The 24233-nt window shown below is 40.5% G+C and overlaps 1 protein-coding gene across 1 annotated transcript; it reads right to left on the minus strand.

The window, feature by feature from the left end:
• Nucleotides 1–345: 345 nt before the first annotated feature.
• si:dkey-121b10.7 (heparan sulfate glucosamine 3-O-sulfotransferase 6) lies at nucleotides 346–22592 on the minus strand. The gene is made up of 2 exons (XM_020642541.3): nucleotides 21779–22592; nucleotides 346–2132 (listed from the first exon to the last, which is right to left on the minus strand). Exons 1-2 carry the CDS (start codon nucleotides 22246–22248, stop codon nucleotides 1514–1516), a joined length of 1089 nt encoding a protein of 362 aa, XP_020498197.1. The 5' UTR covers nucleotides 22249–22592; the 3' UTR covers nucleotides 346–1513.
• Between the last annotated feature and the right edge of the window lie 1641 nt (nucleotides 22593–24233).

Genomic DNA, 24233 nt, shown 5'->3' on the forward strand with positions numbered 1-24233 from the left:
TGAAGACATAGCCAGACAAACATTTTTTTTTGTTATGTCTACTGTAAGCATCAACTAGCATAGAGCTAGCATCAGCTGTGTCTAGTAGCAAATAGTAGCACATATAACAATCCTTTAAAACGCCACTTTTCAAAGTGTTTTTTACTTGTACTGTCAGTGAGAAGAACACCCTGATTTTAAAAATACATGAACGTTAAAGATTAAAGGAACAAATAGGCTACAGTTAATGTCAGATGTCATCAAAAATTACACAACACTGATTAATTTCATTTCCTTTTCTAATCATTAGATGTCCAAGAAGCAAAAAAAAATTTAAGAAATAATATATCTTTTTTAAATTCCAGCAACAGTAACATTGGTTTAATTTCACAAATAGGATGAACTTAGTTCAATGCAGAAATGAGCACATCCACACATTTTAGAATAAAAGTTTTAGTAGTTCCAGCAGAATTTCAAATACAAAAGACTCACAATATTTCATCATCTTATAAATTATGCTTTCAGAATTATACAGTTTCATATAAGTACCATCTGTGGAGTTGAGTGGTGATACAAACGAAGTAGAAAGAAATCACGGATACAGATGTGTGTGAAAGGAACATTTTATACACATGTTGTATTGGTAACTTAAATAACTGATCATTAACAGCACATAGTGGACTCTGCTGGGCCTTTCTTCTATGTTTGTAACAGTTGCAGGGGTCCCATCTTCCTGCCTTTGCTACATTTTTTATTGAGATACAATAAAGACAGTCCAGAGAAGGATCTTGCATTGTAAGAAAAACAAACAAAACTAAAGCTGTATACACTAAGAACCTGTCAGAACATTTACACAAAGGTAAACTGAACATTGCTGGATTTATAACCCTAACTGAATAATTAATTTATGTTGCTTCCCATGTATTTCTATTGTGCCATAGTGCATAATTTAAAACCTATTCCTTCTTTTCTCGTAGTCATTTTTTGTTTCACAGTTCGCGTGTCTTTGATATGTAATTTGGTTTCTTGTAGCTTTGCCCGGCTGTCATAGCCTATTACTCTGCTGCCACGTTTTAAATTTAGGCCCATCTCCTTGCATTGTTGGCATCTTTCTGGGGTTATTTTCTTCAATATAGAGGTTGTGCTTTTTAGTGTTTTGGACAGCAATGAGAGCTTAGCATACTTCTGGCACTTAGGGTGCCGAGTGTGAGGAGATCCAAGTCAAAGCAAATAAGCAGTATGATTCAATGTGGCCTGCGCTTGTCACACTACAGTGGTCCGAGGCACAACCAGCTCTTCTTCCACTCTTTGTTTAGAAAGTCTTAAAGCATTAAAGCTCTCATAAAATGTGTTGCTGTAAATCAAGAGGAAGAGGCAGGAGTTTTCATAGAAAAGAAAACAAAAGAAAAGGCATGTTTTGCACAGTTAAAGCTTTGGTAAACACGATGTTTTCATGGTAACCCGGGTCCGGTTTTGGTTGTTGGCTGAACAAGAACACTACTATCAGTTTTTAAGAGCTTTGGTGAGGAGCCGCTCAGTCCCAGCCAAAATCTTGGCCGGTCATTTGGTAAAACTTGAGATTGAAGGGTCTGTAGAAGTCTCTGAGCCTGAGGAGGACTTCTGAGGGGATCTGGGGATGGGGTCTGCCTTTCGACTTCCCCAGGCAGCGCGGCCTGCTGCTCCCCTCGGGCTTCTTTAGGCAGGGGAAACCTTTGGTCTGGTTGAAGTAGAAGTGCTTGTCGGTCACCACGCGTTTCAGTCCCAGGAAGTCCTGGACGCGGCCCATTTCGCCCGCCGGGTCCGTCACGAGGCGCTCGCCGCTGACAAAGAGGAAGCTCGAGAGCGGGAAAAAGTGCAGCCAGTTCTCAAGGTGTTTGGCGTAGATGCCGATGCGTACAGCGCTCCAGGAGGTGTCGATGAGGCCCGTGGTGGTGTTTCTAAAAGCCAGGTTCTCGAAGGATGGCAGCCCGGGAGATTTGGTTAAAGTCTGGGTGTAATCAGAGACGGCCCGGGTTACGGGGTCGCGCACCACCACGATGAGCTTAGCGTGGCGGCTCATGGAGAAGACACGACGAGGGGCTTCTTTGGTGATGAAGTAGCTGGGGGTCTTCTCCATCGTGATCTGACCCTCTAGAGTACGAGGCATCAGGTTCCTGTGCAAGAAAGAAGAAAAAACGAAGAGAATCTGCAATCAATAAAACTGAACTCTTAACACCCATGAGCGTAAACCTGAGAAAAATGCCAACATAAACTGTATTTTATATTTTATAAGAGTAACATCAGAACAAATAAATACGGTCCCTTGATTTCATCAAAGTTCTCATGGCATTCCTTTCATGATAGCTCAGTGCCTCGAAGGCTTTTTGATTTTCCTTTGTAATTAGTGGGCTGAATCAGCGATTAGCGGGAGATAAACGTGGCATTAGCTGCTGGAATTGATGGAGTGACCATGTCAGAGTAGAGACTGATAGGGAATCGCGTGAGCGGCTACTGTAGAAAAACCACAAGACTATATTAACCCCAGAAATGCAATTTCCTCTCATCCGCTGCCTCCTCATAAACATGCTCGTAACAGCCTGGACTCACTCTGCTCTAGTTTCTCAAAACAGGGAGACGGTCCATCAGGACTGAAATTAAAGAGACATTACTGTCATACTGTTTTTTAGAGAAGTAACTGTCGATGCTATTATATATTTTTGTAATCCTTTGCCTTCCTCTTTGCATGTACTGGAAAGAAAATCCTTTTGACATAACAGGGTTTAGTAAGATACTGTGATGAAATACTCCTTATGTTTTCTCCTTGAGAAAGTACAACCCTACTTTACCTTTAATTCACGATCAAAAAGCGCTCAAAACAACTCAACTTAGTTTTCCAGCAGCCGTTATTGAAAGTGAAGATGTGGGGTTCTGAAAAGGGGATTCCTGTATGTAGGTTTAATAGCAAGACGTCTAGCCCATGTGCCAAGCTAACAAGCTAATGTTAAATAAACCAGATAATACAGTAAACAGGAACTACTGTATTACCAGTGTAATAAAAGATACAATATGTAGATTCTGCCACCAGGGGGCGCTCAATCTGTACTACAATAACAAAAGATGACGTCGAGGCTAGCGGGGAATCATGGGAGTTCTCTCTGCTCACAGTCTACAAAATAACTACACGAAAGGGAAATAAAAGAGGTTTAAAATAATTCACATAATTCATAACTCTGACTTTTTCTTATATTTATTTATTTTTAATTGGTGTTAAAACATTTGATTTAATATAATCTAAAAGCTAACAAGCCTTCTTCAGACTAGAAAGTGTGACTTGTCATAGCAGGAAAAGCAATAATATGCCAAAACAATCTATATCATGATACTGGGCTGTACAGTAATTCAATGTATATCAATACATATTCTACACTATATTTGCTGTTTAAACCAAAAAATATCTAAAGTATAAAGAACACATCATCATTTACAAACAATCTGAGTTTTAGACTTTGTGTTTATTTACACTTCTTGTTGACAGTTTTGTGAGGTGTGCGGTCTTTTTAAAATTGCTTTATTTTTTAATTAATGTGTACCGTCCTTATATATAATTACATTAATATAAACAATGTTTGTATGAATCAGAGCATTCTGATGTGCATTTCTCAGTAAAATAATATGCCAGAAGTAAACCATGATTAGAATCAATTTGAAAACTGATACCATTCAGTAATAATCACATTTAATTTTCTTACACATGCTGATTACATGAAAATGTCATCTGGCAGGCGACCTACACAAGTACTCAACCAGTCAGACAGCCTTGACATGATTCTCCAAGTTTTTGTAACTTTGCTCAAAAACATAATTTACCTCTAAATAAACAGATTTATGTAACATTGCTAAACATTTGTCTTCTATAGAAACCTGTCTGATTGTCTTAACTATGTTTCCTGCTGGCTTTTGTTACAGCAGTGTTGCAACATTCCCCGATCTCATGAATTGCTTGGAGAGAGCCGTGTTATCATTACGGCGAGAAGAAATGGCCATTAGGTATAAAAATAAGACACAGGTTATACAGCAAAATGATCCTTTAGTAAATTAAATATTTTGGCAGCAATGATCCTATTAGTCACGCTTGCAGGAAAGCAGGCAAAAGTCCAAATCTTTTAAGACTTTCAGAGGTTTTGTATCGTCTGATGGTAGCCATGTGTTCGCCTTCAATCCTGGTTATTGCCTTTGGCCCTCTGATTGTTATTACCATCAGTGGTTGAGGTATTCTAGGCACAGTTTGGGCTTCCCTCTTCCTCTTGATCTTCACCCCTATTTAGATGACTCACTGGCTGAAAAGACACAGCAGTGCCTTCTGAAAGTTCAACAAGCCCTCTCTGAAGCCTCACTCAGAGGCCTTATTAAATGGCCGGCAGATTGGATATAAAAGGAATGAAATGGAAGCAAAAGGAAAAACCTGTTTGTCTTGTGTCATTTCTGTCTTTTAAAATGCTACTGTGCCTCTAAAATAATATCTAATAACATCCCTTGTGTTCCCAGCATACAGGAGATTTAAATCTCAGGATCAGTTGGTGTTATATAAATGTAACTGTGAGAGATCCCTCAGCTGATTTCCACGCTTCCCTCCCCCTCCCTCTTCTGCAGACATGTGGGGATGGTTGAGAGTTGGAGTCTTCGTGGTTGGTCTGTAAGTGAAGGGCTTATGGGGCTCCGAGATCTGGTGTGCGGTGATGGAGCCGACTCTGTTCCTCTCTCTTTCTGATCCAAAACACACAGTCAGATCCAAGTCCGGCGTTTCCCCTGGCAAGAAGCTACCAGGCTCACACCAATTATACAACTTATGGTATTCATTTGAAGTGTTACAGGGCCAGGGAGAAACAAGAAAATCAAGGAAAACAGCAAATACCAAATGGAGGCAAGTTCCTGAAAACATCACTGTAGCTGCATTGGGATGAGTTATAAAGAGTACTTCACATCAATGTGAAGCCAAGTTTCTAATTCTGCGGTCACCACATGATGTGAGAGGCAGTAAAGTTTTTATGTATCTCAGATCCAAAAAAAAAAAAAAAAAAGAAGCAACAATTCTCATTCGGGTCCAAGGACAAGATTTAAGCGCTCTGGCTTTGAGAGGAAATCCCACCCTTAGATACTGTTACTCTCACATGTCATCAATCTGTGAGGCTATTCTGTGGTCACTTCATGCTGGTTTTGGTTCCTTCACTTCTTCCCAACCTCCCTTGTTTACCTGCATTTCCTACATTACACAGACTCCCAACAACACCAGCGAGAAAACATGAGTAATTTTGAGTATTTCCAGAGGAGGAGAAGGGAGAGTATATAGCATCCTTTAATCAGCATAGTTTTGGACCACAATGCACTTGGGTCCTGTAATGTAACTGTCAGTGGAGTCTGCCTCTTTTACGATGAATGAATATTCTCCCGGTGTGACTCTTATACATCACTGCAATATAGCGGATTCACACAACATCATTGTGCAGTGAGAAGTTGAGAATTGACAGTTATGGTTTTTGTTTTAGGTTGTGGAACATTTTTTTCCTCCTTTCAAAACTTATGTTGTATGACTTGAGGAAAACCTGCAAATCTAATAATATTTTACAGCAGTTTGTTCAGACCCAGTAAAGTGATTGGACAAGCGTGCTAAAAACACAATGTTACAACTCATACTATAGAGTATAACAGCACTTGGACTTGCTCTTTTTTTAATCAATCTGCCTCAGGTCATCTCAAAATGATATGAAGCAAACAGCTCCGGGTCCTGACTCTTATTTCAACAGATGAATTGTAAGTGGAAACAGATAAATTGATATATCACAACGTAGCTTGTTCTGAGGTAATGTGTAGATCTGCAGACAGAGTCAGGGGTGAAAGAAATCGTTGAGTCCAGTTCTGGGGAAGTTGTGGTGCAAGTTGTTTTGTTGGAGCATGATCAAATATTGAAAAATGATAGGGAAAGGTGGAGTCAGTAGCTTTATGGGCGTCCATATATGTGGGGTGGTTACTGTGTCTGCAGAGAACCTGTTTTGATGTTTTGTTTTGATTGACACGGGATGTTTTTGGGCGGGGAGCTGGTGTGTTCCCTTCAGCCAAATGACAGGACGCAGGTGAGTTTAGGAGTGGATACAAATTAAGCGATTGGACGCAATTCAAAGCGCAGAATGTGACAGATGTGGACGTAGCATATAAAGCTTGTTCCAAAACGAGGGTGAACCTTGTGTTGGCTTTTACACAGGTTCTGAGAACACCGGGCTAGCAGCGTGCGGTTAGCTTGAGTTGTAGGTACAAGCAGTAAATGTAACATACTACACCCTGCAGTGAGTGTCTGCTTCTGGGGGGAGATGAGCCCAGGAGGAATGACCCAGTTTAAATGTTGTCTTTACAAGCTGCGACCAACAATGCTTTACTGACTCCACGTTTCACTCTGTTGGCTCCATCACTTTAAAGTATGTGCACCTTGGTGTAGTGTTAAATAAAAGCAATATCACACTTGAAATTGTGCTAACCTTCTGCATGAGGCCACATCAGTGCTGATAATCAGTACAACAGCAATCACACTTGTGTGGTATATCACATCATTTCCAAAACCCCTCAAGAATACAAGGACTTCAGCCCAAAAGAGAAGATGCAGGCACATGTGCAAATGTTCGGAGTATTTTTGTATTCTCCTGTGGTTGCGGGCAGCGACATCCAAAGATCTCAGAGCAAGAACAACCGCAACAAAAAACAGCGAGAGGTGCTTTTGTGTTGATGCTGTTTTAGTGTTTTATAAAAAAAAAGTGTCTGTAGCACACATCATTCTAATGGAAGTCATCGTGTTCAATCCCAGGCAGAGTGCTGCTTCCATCCACATCATGTTTACATCTTGAACCACTAGCCTGTAATCACAGAACAGCCGGGCTACAACAAAAAAGAGCAGGAGGAGGCTCCACACGGTGGCTGAGTGCAGGGTGGAGAGTGTACAGGAGAGAAGAGCGCGTAAGAATAAATGGAAAAGGGAGGAGAGGAGAGGTAAAAGCACAGATGAGAGGAGAATAACATCAGCTCCAAGAGGGCATGAAATCCTCGGCTTCAGACGCGTCTAATCTCTGTTCTCTCTGGATGATAATCACACTGTTTGTTCTTTGTATCTGATACCAGTTAGACACACTGCCTCTGTGTGGTTTCCAAACGAGCGTCAAGTGACCTCATGTTTGTTTTCATCACACCTCTTAGCTGTTAGCATCTGGAGCAGGAATGCAGTCAGCTTTGAAAGCGCACAGATGTGCATTTATCTGCATACAAAATGTGTCCAGACGCTCTCACGTGCACAGATTAAGCAGTGCTCAGTGTGGGTGGCCCGAGCTTTATTAGGACCTGTTTTAAAGGACGGCAACGGCTAATAGGCTACTGTTTATGAGAACAGTACAAGGACGTACGAGGGAATGCAGCCAGGTCCTCAACCAAACAGGAGCTGGGTCACGTGCAGACACATAAAAAGCATTTTTTTATTTCTACCTTTACGGCCAAGATGAGGAAACTAAATATTTGGTCAAAAATGAGCTAACACCACTTTCCTATGTGTGACATTTTTACAACATGAAAAATGAACATGCCACAGAAATTAAACATTTCCATGAAGACACTAAGCAGAATTTGCAGCTACTACAAAACGGAGCAGCAGTCAAATAAAAAGCCAAACCGCACTCTGGCTCGGTGAAACAGGCTCAGCCATCATTTTGTGCACTCTGCCGCAGAGAAAGCTACATGTACTTAAAGCTAGTTATTGGTGAGATGGCCGCAGCTAGCCTTGGCTAAGTTATATTTAGTTACTTTGCATTGCGTTTGCTGTTATCTGTATTTGGAGGGTCAACTTTTTAGAAACTAGGATCTTTGTCTTTGAGTTTTGCATTACACATCAGGGACGTTGTTTAAAAGAGTCAGGGCTGACAAAATCAGCAGCTCACTTTTAGCCTGACCTGCAGAAGTGTAACCTAGCTTTAGCTTAGCAGAGTGGATGTAAGACCAAATACATTCAATTGAATTTATAAGTTATGAAGTTCTGTTTGTCATGAGAAATACTTTTCAACCTTAAACGGCTCAGGCGAGTTTTCTAAAGGCCAAACAAATAACCCAGAAGTCATCAGGGTTATTTGGTTTAATCTTGGAGACAAATAAGTAGAACCATATTTAACCAATGCCAGAGACGGGATCTTGGAACAACGGTTGGTGTTTACTGGGCAGCTAAAGTGGTTTGAAAACAAGCCTGTGAGATGCATTAATGTAAATGTACAGGACTGCGCTTTGTCATGGCTGACGAGAGATTTTCAAATCTCTTTGGAGGTCACCAAATTTATGCAGCCAGGAGCAGCGCTAAGCCACTTAAACAAATCTGATCAACCTTAAAATCAGACATAACAAATGGTAGGCAGATTTAAAAAATGTCTGAGAAAGACAGAGACGAAAAAAATAGCTTAAATCACAATAAAACATTGAGTTTAAATGAAGAGAAACGACGGAGGGCAGCATCTGACTTCCTTTTGCCTTTTCATTTGGGTGTTAAGAATAGAAAAGAGAACAAAGCTAAAGCATTGCACCTTTTTTTTGCTGCTTTAAACACAACTTTTCATCACCGTTTCTGCTTATTGCTCTATAATTTGTAGTGCAGTTTTCCGCCTTGAATGTATGGTTTCCCTAACTTAAAGCGCCTCTTTAATGTGACTGTGTGTATATTTAAAGGAAAAAAGGCCAGTGTCAGGTACTGTAAACACTACGGCTTTTAACGCTCTTCTAACGAGAACCACACACTCAACGCTATTTTCACACTTGTCTTCTACTCTGTTTAACTCACAAAAATACAACATACATATGTACACACTGTAACCCTCTGAACATGGCTTCCACAGGATGGACCCACATCTGGGAGCAATTAAGTCCTTAGTATGTGTGTGTGATAGTGTGATAGTGTGTGTGTGTGTGTGTGTGTGTGTGTGTGTGTGTGTGTGTGTGTGTGTGTGTGTGTGTGTGTGTGTGTGTGTGTGTGTGTGTGTGTGTGTGTGTGTGTGTGTGTGTGTGTATGGCGGAGATGAGGGAAGTGTTTCTGGGTTAGGAAGTTTCCCTCTGGTCCCGAGGTTTCTGATCCATACCGGCTCAGCTGGGCCAGAGGCCAGACCCCCGGACCCTCTTAATCCCCAGCAGCCTGCACCGTTCGGAAATGGACCCTTCCACCCTGAAGGTCAGAGGCAGATGGTTATGATTCAGAAAAGCGAGACCACCGAGGATAACCGGGGGATCATGTAATGCAACATGTCATCATGTGCAGATTTTCTCTCCCGTACATGCGATGTTGCCCCGCTCCTTTTTTTCTTCTTCCTCCAACGCTTCATTTCTTCTTCTCTCACCTCCATTTTTTTCTCCCTCTTCCTCCCACTACTTCAAAGCCTCAACGTGGCCTCGACTGTATCCTTCAGAGTGAAACTGTTATGAATACATTTGACAAGTGTGAAGGAATATCAAAACACACTGACGTCCTGGACCACTACAGAAGGGACACATGAAGACAGATTCAGTCGGCCTTGTGTGTGTTCAGAGATCTGTAAAAAGCTGCTGCGCCGAGGTTAGAGGTTTGTCATTACTGACGGCAAATACAGGGCTGAGGAGCTGCTGCGGGCTGATTAGAAGTCTGCGTCAACGTTAAGCAACTCAGTAAAAAGAGGAGCTAAAGTGGTGCTCGTCTCTGTGTCTGTTGGAGTAATGCCATTGCATTAGTTTGGGAATGTTTTCAACAATATTTAAACTTTTGTTCAAATAACTCAGTGCTGTTAAAAAACAGAGAGCGCTCCTAATCTCTGATATTTTTTTGTCTTGTTTTCAAAGTTGCAGTCTTTAGCTTGAGAAAATAGGATTGGAGGCTACATTTATTAACAATAAGTAATTTAATGCATTTTTTTTTAAATTGCTTTTATTGTGAAGGAGAATGCTCCTGCAGACAGATGATACTTTGAAGTCTTTCACTTCGACTGAAAAGAGACTCCTGCACCATTTAAAAAGTCATCTGTGAATGCAATTTAATGTCATTTTTCACGCTGCAGAAATATTGAAAAATCAGCATGGACAACAAGGCGTACATGCATGTATTAACTTTAACAATTTATTGACATTTATGTCAAAAATTGTACTTTTTACTTCCACAATTCAACAACTGTTACTTGTGTTCCACCGTCTGTTTTCATTGAAGTAAATTAAAGACCAGCAAATTCCCTTTTCTCCACTAAATATCAGCAACAAATATTATCTGTCAGCCTCTTACAGACTATCATTATTAATATAATATAATGTGAATTGCACATCCATGTGTGCGGCGGACTGTTACACACTTTGAAGGTTACCCTCAGGCAGAAACACTTAGGTGGTCAGGAGAGGAGAATTTTTCTTTTGCGGAGGAGTTTTGCATCACTGGTGTAGGTCGGTAGGAAAGAGCCTCCGTACTGTATGTATTTGAAGGGGAAAAAAGTAGAGGCGTGACAGTTAATAGAGACATCACAGGGCCTGAGAGCGCTGAGTGAAGGAGAGGTGGTCAGTCAGAGTTTCCTTTAAGAAACCAGGGAAGCCGTAATGACAGAGGAAGTGTGTGCTTTTGTTTGTGCGTGAATGGTACCAATTCACTAGCTTCACACCATTTGAAGATTTAAGCATAAACTCTCAGCTGTTTGAATAATCTCTAATTTAATGATGTGTTTATTATTCTCTTAATGGACATTTCTTTAAAATACTCATACAGGCTTAGGTGAGCCAATCCTACATCTGTGTGTTTAATATGCAGCAAAGGATTGTAATTAAAAAAAAGATGGATGAAAAAATTGCCTGCTAAAAGTGAAGCCAAAGATTTCAGGCCCCTCCCTGACTAGCTGCAGTAAACCCCGCCTCCTCCATGTTAACAGATGGGACACCAGGCAAACTTTGAAATTAGAATTCACGTCAAATACTTTTCTCTTAAACCCAGAATCTGTCACTATAGTTACTATCAAGCTCATTTGTGACTCTCGTGTCACTGAGCTATTTCAGCTTCTTTTTTGTACAACAGAAGGAGATGGAGATATGTCGTCCATATTTCTAAACAGTCATGAATGACGCTAGTGCTAGCAGCTAACAGCTTAGCTGAGTGTAAAGACTGAAATGGGGAGAAGGCTAACTTTTCTCAACCTTAGATGACACTTACAGGGCCTTCACAGTTGCAGAAATCTCCTGAAAAACTCCTGATATTTCCAGTAGGAGTTTCTCCTGTCAGACCCCGAGTATTTTTTCTGCAGTGAGTCTGAGTGAGCTGATGTGATAACACTGCAGGATATTCTCCGGAGAATTCACCTCAAGCCAATAGGAGGGGTGGTGAAGTTTATATACTGTGACTGTTGTGGCTTTAATGTGTTTTATCTGTAAGAAAAAAGTACAAATATAAAGGTGCTATTGTTTTTATAGAGCCTTTATGGTAGTGCTCTTGTGACTTTCTCAGATCCAGACATATAAATATTTCCAATTTCTTGTTTGCACTAAACTAACAGGATGTTGGCTTTGTCCTCAAATGTTGCCTATGGACACGTGAGTGGTGTTGATCAACACGTTGTACTTTGCCAGGAAAGTTAAAAAACTGATTTTCCAAAATTGTCAAATTACTTTGTTTAAACTTTTTTTTTTATTTATAGGAAAAAAGATGAGAATGTAAAAGATAAAGACAAAAATATAAGCAAGGAGGCGTGACAGGATGGAAGTTATCTTTGGTAAGTGCAAAAAAAGTCACTAATGATAATGGACACTTACTGTAGATCAAAATATTTGGACAAAAAACTCAACACTGAAAAAATGACTTCAGACAGGAAGAAGGGAAGCTGTGATTTTATCTTTCTAGACACATAACTACCTGTAATGACAGAAGTTAGAAAATAAGACAGAGTTTACTCTGTGTGTGTTTGGATGTTTATGTTTGAGTCTGTACACTCAATGTGTCCATATGAGTAGGAATGTGTGTGAGTGTGTGTGTGTGTGTGTGTGTGTGTGTGTGCTGCCACTGATTGCTCCCACCCCTCCTGACTTATCAAATGGGAAAATCTACATTTGTGTTCCTGCCGGGCCCTCAGTGGCCTACTTGTGTGGCTTTATCACTGAGCTGACAGGGGGGGGGCTGCTGGGCCCCACCCTCCACCCTCCCTTCATCCGCTCTCCTGAACACAGGATGGGGAGAGAGAGAGGGAGGGAGGGGTGGGTAGATCCTGACCGCTGTGATGTCATGATGCCCTCACTACTGTTACATAATTTGGCTGTGACCGAGATCGTGATGGTTTGTGAAAGTATGGAGATTGTGTGTTAGTTAACAGTTCTTTAAATTTAGTTAAATAAAAATGCAACAGGCACATTAAATATTAAACAATAAGCCAGTTACCCGATTGGTTTAGAGAATAAATTTGCCAAACTTTTTTTTTATATTCAACTATTTTTAAAGTAATATTGAACAAAAAAGTAAAAAAAATAAAAAAATAAAATAAAATGAATGGTTACAGTATCAAAGAAAATATATTTTTTAATTTCCTGCACATTTTAAATGTATTCATTGTATTATACAGTTGTGTTCAAAGTGCAGTCATTTTTTACTAAAAATAATAAATCATAAATGTTATTACTTTTAAAGCCCTGCATGGACAGGCACCGGCCCACACACCAGACTGAAGACCGAGGGAGACTGCGCTTTTCAGGCTTTAGCCCAACACTTTGGAACGCTCTGCCTTTAGGTTTAAGATTTGTGGGCACTGCTGACTCTTTTAAAAAGGAACTTAAGACCCATTTGTTGAGACTTGCTTTTGATTCATCTGTTTCGTATATTGTTGATGTTTTTTTTCTCATCCTTTGGTAAAGCACTTTGTGACTCTCTGCTCATGAAAGGTGCTATATAAATAAAGTTATTATTACTATTATTATCATCATCAATTTTTCATTTGAGAGTAAATCATAGACACAATTGTAAACTGCAAGGTGAGGTTCTTATTACTATATGCATTAAAATATTAAAAATAAATACCTGACTGTACATAATATGTTTGTATGTATCCTACATAAAGATAAATTATGATAGATAGATAGATGACATTAAGATTTGTTAGGCCTTGAGTTCAGTCAGACAAGTTAAAGTTTAAACATGACACACCATGTACAAACATTCAACTTGTTTACTCTTCTTGACTGAGAAAACAACCACGTTTCACTAATTAAACAGTTTCTCAAAATGAGTGCACACAAATGTACACACACACACACACACACACACACACACACACACACACACACACACACACACACACACACACACACACACACACACACCTCAGACACTCTATAATCGAGTCAATATGGACTTTTGCTCGTCTGGCAACTCCCCAGATCTCGACCAATGAGAACATTTTAAACCGTCCAATCCTTAAAAAAACCCCCACTTCCGAGCAGTTTCAGTGTGCCACTCCTTGTGGTTTCTCTGCTCATTGTTAGCAGCAATCTTAATGTGAGAAGAGGAAATCACTGCTGGCCGACGCATGGCTTTCACAACTGGAAATAGTCACTCTGAGGTATTAGTGCCATTGATCAGGCTCATCAGGGTGATCGCAGCAGGCCTGGAGACACACAGGACACATTGGAGTTTGGATGGACATGGAGAGGGAGTTCAAACATCAAACAGCCTTCTGAGAGAGAGCTTAGCTTAAGTTTTGAAAGCAGACAAAGATAGGTGTGTTTCTCTGTGGGACTCTCAGTGTGTCTGCAGGTTCTCACGACCCTCCCACCCACAGTGGCAGTCAGACATTAAACAGAGATAGACACCAGTGAGAAGTCTACGGCCACACACACACACACACACACACACACACACACACACACACACACACACACACAGTCAATAATTACCTGCCTCTCCAGACACACCAGTGATGGTTAACTGGGTGTGGGTTTAAGTATCTGTTGTGTCCATCAAAAAGCAACCGACAGCAACTTCCACCGAATAAAACTACGTCAGTGTGTATCTCTTTTCCTGACCCGAGTCAAAAAATAACGTAATGGAGGCCAATGGAGAAAGTGACGAACGTTGTATTTTGATACTTTTCAATGAAAATCAGTGGGGGAAAAAATAGAGCCTGAAGGCAGCAGCATAAAAAGATTATTCAAATTTCTGAGTTCCCATAAGTGATCACCTCAAATATATTATACTATAAAGCTTTAACAATTAGCTGATTCATCAATAAGTTGATTAAAGCTCCTGTGAGGAGTTTTTAGCTGTTTTTTAATTGCACTGAAATAAAAACTGATGCCTCTTAATGACTAACAAAAGCAAACAGAATCATCAGAGAGAAGATTGATTAATTGTTTTATATGCCGGGTCACCCTGCCACGGGGGTAGGTGTCATGAGAAGTTGAGGAAATACCCTTCAAAACATTTTTACGCACAGAAGATTAAATATGATTTGTATGTATACAAGACATTTAAAAGAAAGCAGAGAGAGATTTTTTTTTGCCAGAAGGCTACATGTTAAGGAAAATCAGAAAAGACATATGTTGAACTGTTTGTCCACAGGGGGCGCTACAAGCGACAGAACCTGAAAGTTCTTCACATGAGCTTTAAAATTAGAGCCTTTCTGCGGGGGGATCTTTTGAACCTATACCAGTACAAATTTTGAGACAGGAAAGTTTCAAAGATTGTTGATATAAAAGCCGACATAGTTCATTTTTTTTGTTACTTCAAGTGATGACACCTTTGGAAAAAAATCACCCCAAGATTTCACAACATCACATTTTGGAAAACAAATACGCTGACATATTTTATTCAGCCAATATCAGCCGACCTTTATATCAGATTTCTTCTTGTTCTTTGTTGTTTAATGGCAATTAGCAAGCCAGCAGCGGTGTATTATTGTCACTAACTGGACTAGTGTGAGAAGCAGGAGATAGGCAGTGAAATAAATAAATAATAAATACCTTAAAAAGATAGAGAAAAAAGAAATATAAGACAAGGCCTTCAAGATTGTTCTCACTAAATCAGTATCTTTTGCAAACTTGACAATCTCAATTGTATTTTTCCTACAACAATCTTGATAATGAAAAGGCGATGATGTAAATGAGATGGACTCTTACAGAATTATAAGTATTGCAAGAAGTAGCCTTTACAACTCACTGTATACAAGATGTTTACATGTACTGAAGTGAAACTTAACTAAAAACTGTGCAGCACTTTAGTTAAGTTGCTTTTGATGACTGTACATTATTAGATTTAATTAGATTTATTTTGGATTTCAGTTTTTCAGTTTCTTTCATAAGTATTTTAGTATTTTATACTTATTTCTTATGTTTACTCATTTTCCATTTTCCACATCAAACTTGAACAAATGTCTGCAGACACAAAGCTGAGAGAGAAGACGAGAGAAAGAGGTTCAAATGAAACGATGTACAAAGGAGAAGATGGAGGGAGTAGGAAGGTGCTGATTCAATGTGGTCCATTAAACATGGAAGATCATCAGTCAGCCTGATCTTTGTGTGTTTAACAAAGTAAAGCAGTTCACTCTTTTACTTAAAATACAGTGTTACAGTCTGGTATAGTCAAACCCACTAAGATCAAATTAAAAAACCAGTAAGAGTGACTTACAACTCAAACTTTCCCTTCCTGCTCTCTGTAGCTGTGACTGAAGTGTTGGTCAGTCGTCCTCTCTCATCGTGCAGTCATCTATCCTTTCTGATTGGATGAGACACGTCATGCTTGGAAGGTAAAAGTCGACCAATGACAAGCTGTCAAAATATTGATGACTGGGTTAAATCATTCCAGTTCAAATCCATACCTATCCTGCACCAATTTATGACGTCGTGTTTGATTAAATCTTTGAAGTTCCTCCAGCTTAATTTACATATTGTATGAAGTCTGATGAAAATCTCTTTACATGTAAATAGCAGCATGTGTCATGTTTATTAGCTTTGACAGATGTGCTGTTTATGGATAAAACAGACCAGTGTTTTCTTCCTGCACTGATACAGCTTCAAATACTCCAAATGCAATGAACCCTGTGTTGAGCACAAAGCTTTCTTTCAGCCCGCAAGATCTATACATTTCCAAATTCTTCCTTTAACCATTCCATCGGTCTGAAAACACCCTCTGCAACATGCAGCTCCAAGAATGTGAGCAGAGAGAGGAATTCAAGCGGAGAATCCCCTGTGATTGGTAGTAGAGTCAAACAGGAAATAAAACCTGGAAATTCCTGTCTAGGTAGCGCATCCAGGACACTGCTGAATTATACGACATGCTCCCTGAGAGAGAGAGAGAGAGAGAAGAAACTTTGAGACAATGGAATTTGTCTATAAGGAGTGAGATTTAGAGACAGACTGAAAAGAAGCATTAATACTGAGGAGACAGGAGCAAAGACTTGTGCAGGGGGCTTTACATTACACTGTTTGAGTGACCCGAACAAGCCCATAAATTAATCCCCCTCCAGCAACACTCAGACTGTGGGTATAAATGTCAGCAGGCGCGAGGACTAACAGCTCCTTGTCAACAAGATTGAATATTCAGAAGTGAATTCATTTCTGCTGCAACAGGGCAATAAAGGCCGATAGGGAGAGATCAATAGAAAGGACCTATTTTAGTTGATCGATATCAGGGTATGACATTTATATCTGCTGGATATTTATTACGTCAAGGAAAAAGGCGGACAGAAGAAGAGGGGGAAGTGGATGCACTTCAGGTGGAGCTACATGCAGAGTGTGAATGAGTCCGACCTCACACACACACACACACACACATACACACCCACACACTTGCGCTCACACACTCGCACACCCAGGCTGTCTGAAACCTTGTTCCCGACCACCAAAGCCACAGAGCCGTTTTCCAGCAGATGGCAAAGCCGAGGCTTTTCCACATATAAGCATTTTTTTTTCTTAAACAATTTGCCAAATGCTTCCTTTAAGGATGTCCATGTGTTTTGCTTGGTTAGCAGCTGAAAATCAGTGGCCAAAGCTCCAAAGACACAAACAGCACTTTGAAATGAAGAGCTCTGTCAAGAGAATGAATGCTTAAGTGATACTTTCCAGCCCGGTCTCTCAGATGATGTTGTTGTTGGCGTCACATGTAACGATTCTGTTGCAAATTGATACATGTGAACGACCAGCTACTTAACGTGTAATTACTATTAAGTAATCATGTTTTTGTAAGAATATGATCTCTGGAAGTATGGAAATGTGAAGAGGGCAGAAATGGGAGAGAAGTAAGATGGCACAGGGAAGGCAGATAGGTTTCTGATTATTAAGCAGCCATTGACATATGAAGCAGTCCCCACATGTTTCTCTGAATATTTGATACATTCTTAGACTCAATCACATTTTTGAAACTCCACTCAAATAACCCTTTACTGACACTTCCTGCCGTTCCTAATGTGTTCATTCAAATGATGTAAAACTGTTATTTTTTACGAGGATGTACAAATGGATATTGTCAGGCTAAAGCTTTTAATTGTTGGCCTTAATTATAAATTGGGTTCTACATGTGTAGGTCAGTGTCGTTTGCATTCATACTAGCTTTTACTGCACTGATAAGCAGAAGCTAATAGTCACCTTTAAATGACCGTTATCATGTTAGATTCATTACTTTGTCTCACAGTTTAACAAATTGTTTATCATGTAAGGTTAAAAAAGAAAAAAAGCTAATTTCAACTGTAAGAACGAAACACAAAACAAGCAGAGTGTAGTGGTGGCATCATTCTACCAATAGCGCGACCGATTAATCCTCCAGCCGATAATATCGGCCGATATTAGAATATCCAGTGACTATCGGTATTGTCTAGTTTTATCGCAGATATGCGCTGATATTACAGATTTATTGACCAGTCAAAAAACATTTCATTTGAGATTAATTGTTTTAAACTAGCAGTTCTCTTTCACCAGCAGAGGGCGCTATATGGAATACAACAACCATTATCACCCTCCAGAGTGTCAAACGGTGACGCTACGTAAATGCAAAGTTACTTTCCAGTTGTGTGACCATCTGATCTTCCTAATACTGTATTTTTTTCTTCAACAAGTGTTTGACAACTGCAGATGAGGGATCAATGCAATAAATGTGTATATGTATCTTTCTCTAAAGATCGAACACATATTTAAGAAAGATATCGGCCGATATATTGGTATCAGATTTATTTTCTCCCCAGTATTGATATCAGTATCGGCCCCAAATATCTAGTATCGGTTGGGCACTAATTCTACCCTTATAGCTTCAACTTTTTGAAGACACTGTTGCATTTTAATAACTTGATTTTCTCCCAACAGACTGTATCATTTCATTTTAACTATGGTTCATAGAGGGCTTCTTTTTTGTTGTTGTTGTAAACATCTATGGTGTTAAAGACATTTGCTAATTTAACAGCTTATCAGTAACCCTGATTGAGAATCACTGGACTCAAGGGTTCTTGCTTCTTGCTTTGAACAAATTACATCTGTCCTATATGAAAATGAAAAGTCCTTGTAACTCTCATAACTTGTCTGTAAGCCAGTGGACTGTTCAGCCCTTGGGTACAATAAGCTTCACCCTATCGCTCTAAATGTTGAGGTTGGGGAATACTGAAGCATGCAGCATATAAAACTGCTTGGAGCTGGGTGGTTGAGGGTATTGACTAATACTTCATAAGGCCTTGCTTCACAGCAAGAGTGGGCCTAATCCTTCTCAGCCACTCGGCATGTCCCTGAGCTGTCCGTGTTAATGCCTGACCTGTCATCACACCGGTCCAATCCACGCAGTGTTGACACGAGCTGTCAGCGGATTAGAACAGACCAAAAAAAAAAACGTTTCATTACGCCTTCAAAGGAGAGACGGAGAGAAGGAGAAAAAAAAGAGAGAGAGGTGAACATGTCATGTCTCAGTAAGAGAGCACAACGTAAGGTCAGTTTCACAACAACAGAGAGCTGTAAGAGAAACATGTAAAGGTCATCAGTCGCCTCACCTTTAACTCTTTCTCTCACTGTTAAAACAACTACAGATCCTTTGCTAGCGAGAATAAAAATGGCAGACCTGCGCAAAAGTGGGGTGGGGTGGAGTCTATAGGTGGAGATACCAGGGGAGGGGAAGGGATTGTTTTATACCAGAATCCCACTGTGACATCACAAGGAGAGCACATTTGAAACAGAGCATTTTTCTCTGTGTTGTAAGACTTATGCAGACCACAAATAAAGGACTGGATGGGTTTATTTCACATTTTGTGGATCAGTAGACACTCAGGTTACCCAAATATATGTTCAAAAACCCTAACCCTAAATTTTTCATAATATGTCCCCTTTAAAGGGATACTTCACCTGTTGAAACATGACTCTGTATTGACATTGGGTCATATATGTAGTAGAAATGTGAAATACATTTTGAAGTTGGTGCCTTCTTGGCCGAGAAAAGGCAGAAAGTGTCTTTTTGGCTCATGTGGATGAAAGACACCAAATCCCAGAATGTACAGCACCGCAGGCCACTCCCACTAAGGTGAGGTTTACAGACATATTTACTTCAACACATAAGGCCATTTCCTCAACCAAGATTTCTTCCAGAATTGCATTGGCATCTTGTAAATTCCTGGCAGAAAACAGACTCCATGTCTGTGTCCATAGGTAAACAGTGAGAGCACCAACACTACCAGTCTGCCCCAGCTCGAGCCGGCCCCGGCTCCTCGTCCTCACCGTGGACGTTAAACGTGCATGTCTTATTTTGAACAATTTTTGGTATTTCATCGTTTCAACTCCAAGTCAAGCTGCTGCCCACATCACTCATAACTTTATCATCACACATGCATGAGACAGTTTGATGTACTTTGTAGGGAAACCCCCCTCCCCCCGCCTCATCCTCTTCCTGAAGTCAAACAAAGTAATAAGTAGGCAAACTAACACTTGTGCACACAAACACACGCTTTGATCCCTGCTGTCACTCAGCTCTGTTCCACCTGAGCCTCACAGTGAAACCGATCATTACCCGGCTGTATTGATCTCGCCCTGCGTCTCTCTGTCTTCTTCTCTCTCACAACATTTTTTCTGCCCCACCTCCGCGTTCTCCTCCTCTCTCTTCTCCTTGTCTCTTTATCAAACTGTCATTTACTCCACAGATCTCTTTTCCTCATTCTTCCTCTGTTAATGGTTTTCCTCTTGTCTCTTTTCCTCTCGCCTCTGTGCTGCTATCAGATTTCATGACGTCATTTCCAAGCAAAATACACTTTAATATACAGAAGATGTTTTTTCACCCACTTGAACATGTACATTTGATTTTGTACATCATATAAAAATACATCACTTGCCTTTCTTTCATGAAAAACAGAATACAATTGAGGCTGTTTTTCGACTTAAGACAGAACATTCTCAGCCTTATCTGAAGTCAGTTTGGGGCTGATCCTCAAGCAAACCATACTACCTGACTGAGGGGTCATTCACACTACCACCATCCACAACCATCACCACCCATCCTCCCACTTGTGATCAGGCCTGTAGCGAGGCCCTCGGGGGAACCAACACTGAACACTTAGGGAGGCAGCGTGTCAGCTCAATAAACAGCAATTTATTGGCAGGGGACTGAATAAGCTGCCATCGCTGGAACCTATCAGCAGAGGCTCTTATTGGTGCTGAGAGTTACTAATGAGGAAGAAGAAGAGGACAGGGAGTGACACCAGCGACATGAGATGATGTTTTTGCGGGTATATGGACGATCACTTCACATGGAAAAATAAAGGGAGTGTGTGTTTTAATCAGCTTTGTTTTGTGACATCATGCTCAGTTAAATTGTATTAATTAATAGCTATAATAATGATGGACTAAAAAAGTAGATTGTAATGAATAATTGTGCACATTTGTTGCTAATAGAGAGCATATTAAAGTACTTTTTTTTCCATTGTTGAGCAAGGTTGGGGGGGAAAAGGGACAGAAAAAAAATACCCCTTCATTTACGTACAAAAGTAAAAAAGTTTCAAGAGTCACAGTTCTCAATTGAAAGGTCAAACAGATAAAGAAGAAACTTTAAATTAATCATTATGTAACTTAGTGTTAGCCTGCGCAATCAAACACAATCAACTTCATCCGACTGGTCTGACAAGATCTACTAAAACACTTAAGGATAAAGCCTTCACATGCACAACAGAGCACATTAGGAAACAGCCCAAAAATATCTCGAGATAAATAAGGAGTTTTGTGGGGCACTTTTGATGGGGCTGCATGCTATTTTACCGGCTTGACCTGATTTTTACTTCTCAGTGCAGATACTACATTTAATGTGTTTTATAAGGTATTCAACTATTTTAATTTCTTAAGTATCTTTCTGACCTATAGGCTACATTAAGAATTGTAAACCTTGGGAATTCGAATTTTTGGAAGCGTTTTTGGGAGTGCCATTCCACTTTGCCTGCTCTACTTGAGTTTTTACTACTGTACATTTAATGTCGTTTGTAACCTATCAGAATCAGACATTTTATTAGGACTGTTACAATTTTGAGTTTTGGGCTGAAACAAACGACCCCATGTATTTGGAACATTCATTACATTGTTATCTTAGTAAAATAAAAAGGCTTCTGCAAATGTTTATTCAGATATTGACAGCTCAAAATAAAGCCTAGAGCACTTTCCCTCCTAGAAAGTGACAGGAAACAGCTACAACTTCTCATCAGGCGTCGGTGACTCCTGCCCCTGCCCTTTGACCCCTACAGTTCATTACTATTCCGGTCACTTTGCAGGTCGAGGACGGGAGTGAAAACTTGAAGGAAATGTTAAAAACACAGTTGTGAAAGTCGCTTCTTACCTGTACCACGTCAGCCCTTTGTCGTAGAAGCGGTCAAAGAAGTGTGGCTCTGCTCCGACGGCTCTCACGTCCGGATGGATGCGCAGGAACTCCAGCAGAGCCCGAGTGCCACCTTTCTTCACCCCGATGATGATGGCCTGAGGAAACTTTTTGCTCCCGAAACTATTTGCTATCGAGATGTTAGATTTGGCATCGCTGTTCGACAAGTCCGCCAGCTGTCCCCGGACAAACGACACCTGAGACGCGTTATGCGCACCGGGCTTCTGCAGTGACGGTCCATCATTTAGGATCATTTTATTTTGACTGCTGCTCTGTTGGTCGTAAACAGGCCTGGGTAAGGAGTCACAGAATCCGTTGAGGCAGTAGAAGAGGTATGTGAAGAGTATTATCATGGTAAAAAAGACGGACAGCTTGGACTGCACCTTCAGGTGTCCAAAGTTGAACGCAGCTCTCCATACACTACATCCCATGAGTCGCAATCCTGAGCACGAAGACACAATTCAGGAAACATGCCCTGACACAGGACTTCATACTACTACACCTTGAAAGTTACTCAAAAATGAATATCTTTGAAATAAACCGCCATGTCGTGCCACAGCAGCAAGTGGCGCAAAAGTTGCGCATCGCGCGTCAAAAAGCTCCACATGTTCCTCAGCTTATCTCTCCCACCCGTGTCCTTTTTTTAGCTTGAAAAATCATCACAGGCGACTTGTAGACTCTTCCAGTGACTTGAGCTGAAAGGTGCTTCTGGATTTACGCCCCGCAGCGCTCAGTGCCGTCTGTGCGCTCCAGTGGCTCCTTGGCAGCGTCTCTATAGGAAGGAAATCCTGAACACCCCCTTACAGTCTCACTGCCAAATCCACGCCCTGTTTATCATACACACACACGCCCACTTCCACACTCAGCCTGTGCGCGACTCTAAAATAACAGCGAAAAAATAATTAACGACCTCGCCGAGCTGACAGTGAAAGAGAACGTCTCATATCATTTTATTTTGAAAGCAATTTAGAGAGTAGTTAGACGTAGATTACACTTAATGCGTTGGAGGAGGAAGGGAATATTTGGATCATGATGAAGATGGAATATTAGCTTTTGATTGCAGACTGAGGACGCAATTTCCTCTCATTTCCCCTTAACTCACCGCATCCAATGTGAAGCTTTATTTTTATGTGGGAGCCTCGCTGCTGCTCTGCGGTGGTTTCTTTTTCCCAAGTTGTTCACTCCGGATGTGCATTGACCACCTGCTGTCTGTTAACCCTCCTGACCAGTGGCCACACACACCCCCCTGGAGCCAGCTATCACACACACATTTAACCTTTACACTCCAGCCCAGCAGGGGCAGACAGGTGTAGTCAGCTTTCTCTTTTTTTCTTCCACCGTGTGATTTCTTATCCACCAGAGGATAAAAAAATACTACTACTTCTACTCACCAGCTTTCTTATTAGCCTAAGTCTAATATTGTGAAATAATTGACACTATTGTTTTGTTTCCCCTTACCTTCCTAACCATTAGGTCAAGCAAAACAGCTGTCATGAGAGACATATTTGCTGCAGGTTTTGTTACAAAGTCCTTTATGTGTCACCAGAGAGTCTAGCCGTTTGTTCCTGAATCTTGCCAATAAGGCCCAAGGACACAGATTATATTTACAGCAATGACAGACAGATTAAGTGTCTGGATCCCTCCCTCTGTGTGATACTACTGCTGCAGGAAGAAAAAAAAAACATAAAATAAAGCCCTGTTTTAATTTTGCAACCTTAGGATGCCATCACATGGTTCTTCACTTGAGAAACATTTAAGCATTTAACCCCCCTATCCCCTCCTCACTGGAGTTTATGCACACACCGGATTCCATGTCGCAGACCCTGTAGCTTCAGTTTTTAGCCAGCTCTGCATCATGTTTTTTGGATCTATGTATTTTTGTCATACTTATTGAGATCTCTTTTGTATTTTGACAAAAACCATAAACCAAATACTCTGACATTAAAGGAAGAACATTTTACACATAAATACAGCAGAAATCAAATGTCTCTTTGAGTCATGACTGTTGAAAATTGTTGTCGGAGCAGTGTTTACATCGTGTTTACATCATGCTTACATGGATGGAACGGCCTTGCATACAAAGCTCGTTTTAGTCAAGGACTAGAGAAAAGAAGAATAACACAGTCTACTCAGTTCTTATCTGGATGTCACGTAAGTGTCTTTAGATCACATTCATTCCATGTCGATTTATGTGCAATATAAAACTATGAATTAAACCAATATGCGCTAATATTAGCCTGCTAACACAACAATGCAGCTTAATGGTGCTTCATTATGGTGCAGTATAATTCATAACTCCTTTATGTGAACAGGAGTGTAGGGGCGTTGGAGGTGTGCCGCTGGAGGAGAGCGGAGGCTTCAGAATATCGGACGTGTCGCCAAACAGCAGTTTGTTTTGGTTTAATGCCGGCGCTCA

This window comes from Labrus bergylta, chromosome 21, assembly GCF_963930695.1.
Source record: "Labrus bergylta chromosome 21, fLabBer1.1, whole genome shotgun sequence".
Taxonomy (NCBI): domain Eukaryota; kingdom Metazoa; phylum Chordata; class Actinopteri; order Labriformes; family Labridae; genus Labrus; species Labrus bergylta.

Bases quoted from the DNA above. Each gene is read 5' to 3' on its own strand.
- si:dkey-121b10.7 (XM_020642541.3), bottom strand. From the start codon at position 22,248: ATGGGATGTAGTGTATGGAGAGCTGCGTTCAACTTTGGACACCTGAAG. The intron at 2,133-21,778 runs GTAAGAAGCGAC...TTTCTTGCACAG, and splicing joins AAAGGGCTGACGTGGTACAG to GAACCTGATGCCTCGTACTC.